Consider the following 10,301-nt stretch of genomic DNA (forward strand, 5'->3'; position numbering starts at 1 on the left):
TAGAACTAAAAATTTTTAAACTTCTGATGGTTACACAAAAGTACGTGCTGAGATATTCGAAATCATCAAATACATTATGTACACCATCAAATCAAAAGTCAACATAACCAACATCAATGTCTGTGATTCTAGCGTCAGCAGGTTATGATCATACCATAAGGTTTTGGGATGCATTAACGGGTGTCTGCTCAAGAACAATTCAACATCCAGATTCACAAGTAAATAGATTGGAAATCACATCAGACAAGCGATACCTTGCAGCTGCTGGTAATTTATACGTCAAACTTTATGATATACGGCAGAATGGTTCATCTGGCAATGGAGGTTCTAACAACGTTTCAAATGGAGGTACTACAAGTAATCAACAAGGATCTGCATCATCTAATAACAACAACAATAATTCTAATAATAATCCAGTGATGACATTTGAAGGTCATACTACAAATGTTACATCATTGGCATTCCAAGCAGATAATAAATGGATGGTTACATCTAGTGAGGATGGAACTGTTAAAGTTTGGGATGTTAGATCTCCATCTGTACAAAGAAATTATAAACATAATTGTCCAGTAAATGAAGTTGTAATACATCCAAATCAAGGTGAATTAATAAGTTGTGATCAAGATGGAAATATAAGAGTTTGGGATTTAGGAGAAAATCAATGTACTCATCATTTAATACCTGAAGATGATGTACCTATAAATTCTTTAAGTGTAGCAAGTGATGGATCAATGTTAGTTGCAGGAAATAATAAGGGGAATTGTTATGTATGGAAGATGCAAAATCAAAAAGATTTAACATCTTTAACACCTGTTACTAAATTTAGATCACATCTGAAATATATTACAAGAGTCTTGTTAAGTACAGATATGAAACATTTAGCTACATGTTCTGCAGATCATACTGCTAGAATTTGGTCAACTGAACAAAATTTTGCATTAGAAACTACATTACAAGGACATCAAAGATGGGTTTGGGATTGTGCATTTAGTGCAGATAGTGCATATTTAGTTACTGCTTGTTCTGATCATTATGTTAGATTATGGGATTTATCAAATAGTGAAACTGTAAGACAATATAATGGACATCATAAAGGAGCTGTTTGTGTTGCATTAAATGATGTATGATGATTTATAATTGATCATCTGTATCAAAAGTATGGAATAATGTAACTTGTTCTTGTTTAGCATTAAAGATTAAAAATCTGGTTTTGGTGATGAAAATATTAGCATTAGCATAGATAAACAATTGTTCCAAACATGAATGAATAGATTTTGTTGATTTAATAGGTTGGTATAATTCACATAATTTTATTAATTTGTTTTCCACTTTAACTGATTCAAATGGACTTTTGACATGTTTTAAGAAAAAAAATTGACATCTAGCTAATAATTCCATTGATTCTTTAAAAGTTCCAAAAAATGTATCAATTTTTTCATCATATAATCTTTGCATTAATTTTTCAATATTTTCAGCCATATCAAGGTACAAACATTGATTAAAAAATAGTTGATTTGAAATATCTGAAGGTAATTTTACAGCAAAAAGTAATCTTGAATAATACTTTAAATATTCCATTCCTGAATCAAAATTTTTAAATTCACAACATTGTTTACTAATTTTTTCAACAATTATATTGAATGGGAATGTATATAAAGCAAACACTTTTCCAGCCATAACTTCATCAATTAATCCTTTAACAAAAGGAATTCTTTCCGTAGGGATTTCAAATTTATCAATTGATTCAGATAATTGTTTAATTAAATAACTTACAGAATTATTTTCAACCATTGTACTAAATTCCTTTTGTAACATTGTAAAATATCCATCATCATTAAAATTATAATTCAGTTTTGAATTTCTTAACATTAAAGCCATAAAAAAATTTCTAATTAAAATTTGTCTTGTATAAATTTCAATATCAAATGGATGAAAACATTTTGAACATGAAGATTCAATTAATAAATTATTTGCACTAGATAAAACTAATGTTAAACGTGGTGATTTTATATTTTTAAAACATTCATTACATTGCATGGTGAAAAATAAATCATTTTTAGATTTACATAATGTACAAGAACATTTAAAATAATAATTTAAATTTAATTGATAATTTCTAATTTCTTGAGGAATACCACAATTAGGAAGATAACTAACAAATAATTCATCACCTGGTTTTAATGGTAATGTATTAAGTACTCTAAATTTTTTAAATTCATATTCTATTTGAAAAACATTTGGTACACAACTATGATTTATAATTGCTAATTTTGGATCTAAATTCAAACCAATTTCATTAAATTTATAATCTTTGATTCTTGAATAATTAATCATCACCAAGTTAATTAAATTTTCAATAAATTTCCAATTATTTTTACAACATTTAATTTGACCCTTTTTAAAAAATTCAAAAGCTAATGAATAATTTTTAAAAAAAATATTAAAAATTTCAATAATATAAATTTTTAAATTATCTCTAATCCATTTTTTTTCAAAATTAGTTTTAATTTGTTGTTGATGAGTTCTTAAATTATTTATTTGAGAAGCAAATTCACTATCTTCTAAATAATTAAAAAATACTAAAAAGATTAATTTTAACATTTTAATTGTTTCTAAATTTGAAATATTCAATAGACCAATATAAGTTTTAAAAATTTCAAAATATTTTGAAACATAAAATAACAAATTCCCATTATATTCATCATTAAATAAACAACTTTGATTTCCTAATTCTAATAAATTTGTACCAATATTTAATTTATTTAAAGAAGAAGAAGAAGAATTTAATTTTAAATTTCTTTGACCTGGTGATTTATTTTTCCCATTTACTTTAATTAAATCAGTTGATATAGTATCATAGAATTCTCTCTTGGAATTTTCATCTTCTGGAAATACATATATGTCTTGAATTAATTTTATTGATAAACGAAATTTACAATAATCTTTATTTTGTTTTGGTGGTAATTGAGATGATGAAGATAATGGATCATTATCATTATTGATTTTAGTTGATTCTTGAAATTCATTAGATAGATTAAATGTATCAAATTTAGAAAGTTCTGACATTCTTTTGTTGTTGGGGAATTTAAAAAAGAAGTTTTGCAACCAAAATATTGTAAATTCAGTTGGCAAAAAAAAAAAAAAGGTCAAATTATTACTACAACCAAAATTTTGGTGATATTCGATTCAGTTATGCTAAGTGCTGAGGGGCACAAGAACGCATACAGATTCTTTCTAGGTATGCCACTACGAAGAGATCCAACTTCAAAAGATCTAATTACAATATATCTAATTGTAAAGATTTTGTGTAAAAATTATATGCTATATAAAACGTAGGTCTAACTAAATAATCGATAACTGATTGGATCAGCAATTATCGAGTCTATGATTCGTTTAGATTCTCGTTCTATTGATGTTTGTTGTTGTTGTTGTTGTGAATGTTGTTGTGATTGTTGTTGTTGTTGTGAAGATTGTTGTTGTTGAGATGATTTATCAAATTCAAAAGATGTTTCTAATAAATCAATTGCACCAAATGAATTATCTGCTTCACCACTTGTTCCGGCAGCAGTTTGAAATTCTACAGACGGTGGTTGTTGTTGTTGTTGTTGTTGTTGTTGCTGTTGTTGTTGTGGTTGAGTTTCCGTAGTTGAATATTGCAAAGGTTGTTTCAGTTGTAATTTCAAATCATCATAAAAAAATCCACCTAATTCCATTATCCAAACTAAATATTCATCAACCCAACATCTAACAATCCACCAAGATCCAAAACTTTCTCCACTAACTAAACTAATTTCTCTTAAACAAGTAGTTAAAAAATTTGAAGTTAATAATAAAAATAATCTTGAATTTATATTTGAAAATCTTGAAGGTAAATTATTTAAAAAATTTGCAAAATTTTCAATTATAGTTTGTGAATTATTATTTATGGTTATTGAATTTTTTAAAATTTGAAAAATTTCAATCTTCATTATATAATTTAATGTATTTATATTTATATCAATACATGGAATTTCTCTATTTATAATTTCATTTAAATCTAATTTTGTCCAATCATTTAACATATTTTGTTTTTCATTTACACTAATTAAAATTTTTGATGCTGATATACCAGTTTCTAAAACTTTAATTAATCTATTCAATAAATTTATAAAATGTTTTCCCATTTTTAATTTCATCATTATGAAATTTTTTGAATTTTTTGGATTTATTATTGTATTTGATAATGTTTTTAAATAATTTAATGAAATAATTTTTAATTGATTCAAATTTTCTTGAGGTATCATTATTTGTAAAGTTAATTTAATTAACATTCTTATCATTTTTTTATACATTATTAAATCACAGGATTGAATCCATTCTAATATTGAATCACTTGTATATAGCTTGTAAACTGGTATAGTTAAAATACTATGAAATTGATTAAAACTTTGAAATAATCTTTTTAATTGCATAAATCTTAAAGATTCAAATATAGAATTTACATGAACTTTATATAATGAATATAAAGTATCTGCTAAATCACGATCAGATTGTTTTGGTAAATATGGATATATTGAAGGTAATTCAATTGGAATATAAGGATTTGATTCTGGTGCGATATTTTCATTACTTAATGATTTTAATAAATCAGGTACATATTTCATATGAGAAACCAGTGGTAATTGATCAGATAATGTAAATGAAGAAGTTGATGATGAACATGTAATAGATGGAGAATTAATTGGAGTATATGAAGGTGTATTAATTTGTGACATAGACCTTGGTGAATCATCATATGAAACTGAAGAATTAGCTGAAGAAATTGGTGAATCTATACCTCCCATAAATCCACTCATTAATTGATTTTGTTGTAATAATGATGATTGATTTTGTTGACTTTGTTGTTGTTGTTGTTGTTGTTGTTGTTGTAATTGCAGTTGCATATTTTGATCTCCCTTTAATTTAACTCCACAATAATGATATTTCAGTTGTCCTCTCATTCCTAATCTTCGGGTGGTAATATTAGGATATAATATTTTAACAAGTTTACCAAAACTTGCAGGTGATAATGGGGATAAACTATTATCAGCACAAATTTGAACATATCTTGCATAAATTCTATTTCTTGGTATAACTGCAGTAGGGGATATTTCACATGAATTTAATAACCAAACCATTCCAAAAATCAGTCGTTGAGTTTCTCTGTTACTTTCAGTATTTTCTGAGACTACTGATGCAGTTGTTGCTGCTGTTGCTGTAGTTGAGCTTGCCACCGTTAATTGAGGATTTTCTTGATTTTCTAATTGTTTAATCCTATATGCCAATTCTGATAATGGAATATGAAGTTTTGATTTTGCTAATTGTTTCAATTCATTCTCTGCTGGAACTTGTGAACTTGAAATGGAATTACTTCGTCTTGTTCTTTTACTTTTAGTTCTTTTTGATTTGTCTTCCGCCTCTGTAGTATTTTGAAGTTGATCAAGAGTTAATTCTTGAACTGGATGTAGATAATTCGGTTGTGAATATACGTTCTGAATAGGTTGATTATATTGAGGTGGATAGGTTTGTTGTTGTGGCTGTGGTTGTGGTGGTGGTGGTTGTGCTTGTTGCTGTTGTTGTTGCAGAAAGTCTAAGTTATAAGTCGGCTGAGAATTCATTGATAGTTCTGTTTGTTGTGGAATTGGTTGAATTGATTTATTATAAAACGATAAATTATTTCCTTGTTGATTTGATAAATTGTTATAACCTCTAGTAGAAACATGTGATCTTTGTGGTTGTATATTCAACCCACTGGATGTAGATTGTGGAGTAGAATATTGAATCGGATATGTTTGTTGTTGAGATTGTGTTGAATTTGTGAGTTGTTGTTGTCCCTGATCTTGAGTATAATGCTTCACTATAAATTGAGAATGTTGTTGTTGTTGATTGTATTCAGTGAAATTTGATGTAGAATTAGTAGTTGTTATAGTTGTATTAACTGAATAAGGTTGAATTTGATTTTGATATTGAAAACTACTTTGTTGTAAAGGTAAATTTGAATCCTGCATAGAATATTCACCTAAATTATGCTGCTGTTGTAGTTGATGATGCTGATTTGAATTTGTTAAACCTTGTTGTTGACTTGTAGATTGATCAGAACCTTGATCTTGTCTATTATTATAGGAATTCATAAAGTCATTTGTTTAATGCAATGAAAATATAAAAAAATTATGCTATAATATTAAAAAATGCTAAAAGATTGATGAAATAATTTTGAATATACAAATTGAGTATTGTAATTCTTTTAATATGTGAAAGAAATGAAGGAAAAAAAATATGACAATGTTACTTAGGTTGAACTTAATCTGAAGATATTAGTAATTGTTGAAGGTTGATATTGTTATTATATGAAATATTTAAAGAATGAATGGTTGAAAAGTAACGATTTAATATAAATTTTAAATCTGGTCTAACCTTAATCTCATAGTATTAAACTCTTAATAATAAATTTTATTAGCAGATCAAGATTAAATATTTTTTTTTAAGAAGATTTGGGATTATATGCAGTATAAAATGATTTACAAGGTACAAATATAGTCTAATAGGTAAACAAACTAGATTACTACAAAACATACGTCATGACAAAATATAGATGATATTGTTAAGGCTCATTAACCCAAAATGTTATGCCATGGCTTGTGTCATTTGTTCATGTCTTTTATCTGCAAATTTGTTAGTTTAGATTTTTCAATCAATTTCTTATTTTTGTTTCAGGATGATCATCAAATAAAATATAATAAATTATTATATTTCACAATTAAAAATTAGCATGAGATTTATATTCGTTTATGAGATCCCATTTATACTCTCGCCAATTAATTAATCCGTGTATGGTCGGAATTGTATTAACTTGCCATCCAGTATTAAATAATTTTGTTTCAACCCCGTTTTAGAAGTAAATTTCTCTACAGATCTGAAAATATGCAAATATCAACCTAAAATATAGAATCGATTATTCGAAAAATGATGCAATTTTTGACACATCAGGATAGATCACTAAGAGGTGATTTCACAGTCGGAATGGAAAGAGATTCATTTGTCGAATTATAGCAAGATTACACTGTTTAATGCATGGTTATTATTTGTAACTCAATAAATTAACACATTTTCGTAAAATTTTGCCCGTTGATCCAATTCGGTCTCCCCTTTCAATTTCCCCAAATAGTTCTTTTAAAATGATAAAGTACCGAATCTAAAACTTCAAGACAATAAATATCTCTCATTTTTCTCATCCTTGGAAGCATTGGATGTGTCTTCAAATAATTATCTAAGTTGCAAAAGCGGGGGAGGGAATAAATAGACAAACACTGTAAATTAGAATTGAATAACTTCCCTTCGTATACTAAAGTATATGTTTTATCAGAACCAAATTAATCGCTAATTTTTAAATTAATTCACTACAAAATAAACTCAGGTCTTAAGGTTGTAAAGTAACGAACAGCAATTCGTACCAAGTGCCGCTAGGCGATCAAAATCTTGATCCTTATTATTTTAAAGAGCTTAATGTACACTTTATATAACAGTTGAGCCATTTAACCTACAGTTGATCCAGTCGCTTAATAAGATATTGATATATTTCCTACCAGCCAGTTAGAGAAAATCCATTCGAAAATTTTGATTTCATTGAATAAAATTTAGTCTCTGATTGGAATATATTGAACAAGCGTTAGCTACATTATTTAATTTTTGAAAAGTGAATTTGTTCATGGCCTTGAAAACAGTCAACTTCCCTTATCTGTTGAACAAGCCCTTATCTAATGAACAAGGATCAATCGGAATCCTTTTTGACCTAGTAATCCGCTTTGATTACATACATTGGTTATGCTATATGAGTATTATCATGATCGTCCCATTGATAGACTCATAAATGTTTCTGGATAAACTAATTTGGGAAATCATCTAGCCATTTGGGAAATCTTATTCGATATAATTCTTCAAATTTCTAAGGCAAAGATTATGAATTATGTATGTGTTTTGGATTATATGCATCATTTCTTAAATTTACTATCTCGAGCTTTAATTCATGCATTACAAAACAAGTTACTTGCAAGAAGACAGATTAGTATGAATTTTGAACTATTTGATTCATCAATGTGATAACATTTGATTGTTTTCTCACATTTGATGGAAGAATCGGAATAAGTAGAACATCTAATCTCTTATGTCTAATCAGGTACGAAATGTAATATTGAAAGTATTACAGGGGAAACAATCTTCATCAAGATCTAAATAAAACGCATATTTTGCCCAAATAGTTTGTTAACAATATATTAAAGTTCTAGATCTATGTGAGACTTATTCTGAAACATTGAATATGTATCATATATTCATACAATGGATTACTTGTTTGAGACAATTCTATCCCAAATTAGTTTTAATAAACAATCTCCATGCTTCCCGAATCGAGGATCAATTTTAAATCGAGAATCCCAAACATTCGGGTGGTTGATCGAAAGTAAGGTCGTAAATGAATTAGGAACTTGAACATGTAATCGGAGATAATCAACCTTCATTTGCGAGCTCAAAAAAATTGATTAAAAGACCGAAAAGAAATGAAGAGTTCCATGAAAAGTTCCGATTAATATTGATCAAGTAGCAGTACCTCAAACTATTGTTAGGTCTTAGTTCTCGTTAGAAAGCTCAGTTTAGTTCGACAGCTGTGTGAGCTTCGCACGCGCGTTCGTTTTAACTCACTGTTTCTTTTCCCCCATAAATTTTTACTACTTTTAGTTTTGTGATTTTGTAAATACGAAAAAAAAATATGAAACTTTCATCTCATCTGAAACTTATCTAACCAAAACTTGAATCAATCATAAGGTGATACATCTCGAAATTAGACCAATAAATTTACATTCACACAAATATTATTAAATCATTGAACCAACTTGGTGCTACATATCGATTTCTATAGCTTTCACATCTTATAAATTTACATAATATGGCTGTATTAAATTCAAATCCAGAAATCTTATTAAAAAAGCGTAAAAATGCAGATAGGAAAAGATTAGAAAAACAAGAAGAAATAGCTAATAAGATTAAAAAATCAAAACAATTAAAACTAAAGCAAAAACAAAAAAATTTTAAAAGAGCAGAAACTTTATTAAGTAATCAAAAATCAAATGAATTAGAAAAGAAAAGAATAAATAAAATAAATCAAAAATTAAAAAAAGAAGCATCATCATTAAAAGATACCTCAGCAGATGATGAATACAAGTTGTTGTTTGTAATTCGAATTCCTAATCATACAAAAGGTTTAAAAATTCCCAAAAAGGCATATCAAATTTTACAAGTTTTAAAATTAACTGAATCAAATACTGGAGTTTTTGTAAAAGCAAATCAACAAACTATACAATTATTAGGATTAATTGCTCCATATATTATAATTGGTCAACCTTCATTATCATCAATACGTAAATTATTTCAAAAAAGAGCAAGAATTACAACCATAGAAGAACCAGAAGAAGAAGAAGATTCAACAACTCAACAAGAAGAACCAAAAGAAAAAATAATAAAATTAGATAATAATCAATTAGTAGAAGATAAATTTGAAAAAATTGGATTAATATGTATAGAAGATTTAATTCATGAAATTACAACATTAAGTGATAATTTTTTAAAAATTACAAATTGGTTATTACCTTTTAAATTAAATCCTCCAATAAATGGTTGGGGTCCTCAATCAAAATTAGCAAGATTAATTTATGATAATGAAAATAAAGTTGAAATTTCTTTAGCTCAAGATTTTAAATTAAAAGAAATTGATGATATTGATTCTGTTATTGATCAACAAAATTAAGTGATTGTATTCAAAAAATTAAGGAGTGGACTTGGTTCACATGACATGGATTTTTTGGATGGGAAGGCTTAAAGAACGTTTCATTCAATTCGGGTTCTTATTAATAAAAAGTTCATCGAACTAGGATGAAGAATCTCATTTGATGGATTGAAATGTATATAAAGATATTATAAATGGTCTTGATATTAGTCATCGTAGAAGATTTATAGGTACTAGAACGGAACAAATTCAGATACTCCCAATTTCTCAACATAATTGTCTTAAGTAAGTTTCTGTGAAGAACTGCTTGATCCTGACACTGTCAGCTATCGTGTGACTAAACCATGCTTATCTCTTATTGGCGAAATAGTTTTTTCCTCGATCGCTTCAGCTTCTATCTATCTTACTTTGAAAACAATCAAAAGAGATCACTGATGGGTAAAATTTGAGGCGTAAGACTTAAGGAAAATTTATGTTCAAATACTCCTCAAATTTATTTGCTAGTTTT

The 10,301-nt window shown here is 27.3% G+C and overlaps 4 protein-coding genes across 4 annotated transcripts; 2 read left to right on the top strand and 2 right to left on the bottom strand. All coding sequences in view use genetic code 12, as the record gives it.

The window, feature by feature from the left end:
• Positions 1–116: 116 nt before the first annotated feature.
• KGF55_003622 (TOR complex subunit) lies at positions 117–1,127 on the top strand (the record flags this gene model as incomplete). The annotated part of the gene is made up of 1 exon (XM_051758436.1): positions 117–1,127. The coding sequence occupies one exon, from the start codon at positions 117–119 to the stop codon at positions 1,125–1,127; it is 1,011 nt and encodes a 336-aa protein (XP_051613994.1).
• A 4-nt stretch (positions 1,128–1,131) lies between these two features.
• On the bottom strand, positions 1,132–3,066 carry KGF55_003623 (uncharacterized protein; the record flags this gene model as incomplete). Its single annotated transcript, XM_051758437.1, has 1 exon — positions 1,132–3,066. One exon carries the CDS (start codon positions 3,064–3,066, stop codon positions 1,132–1,134), a length of 1,935 nt encoding a protein of 644 aa, XP_051613995.1.
• A 272-nt stretch (positions 3,067–3,338) lies between these two features.
• RFX1 (Rfx1p) lies at positions 3,339–6,149 on the bottom strand (the record flags this gene model as incomplete). The annotated part of the gene is made up of 1 exon (XM_051758438.1): positions 3,339–6,149. The coding sequence occupies one exon, from the start codon at positions 6,147–6,149 to the stop codon at positions 3,339–3,341; it is 2,811 nt and encodes a 936-aa protein (XP_051613996.1).
• A 2,807-nt stretch (positions 6,150–8,956) lies between these two features.
• RPL7 (Rpl7p) lies at positions 8,957–9,814 on the top strand (the record flags this gene model as incomplete). Its single annotated transcript, XM_051758439.1, has 1 exon — positions 8,957–9,814. The coding sequence occupies one exon, from the start codon at positions 8,957–8,959 to the stop codon at positions 9,812–9,814; it is 858 nt and encodes a 285-aa protein (XP_051613997.1).
• Between the last annotated feature and the right edge of the window lie 487 nt (positions 9,815–10,301).

The sequence above is a fragment of the Candida pseudojiufengensis genome (genome assembly GCF_024610245.1).
Source record: "Candida pseudojiufengensis strain CBS 10847 chromosome Unknown scaffold1, whole genome shotgun sequence".
NCBI lineage: Eukaryota > Fungi > Ascomycota > Pichiomycetes > Serinales > Debaryomycetaceae > Lodderomyces > Lodderomyces pseudojiufengensis.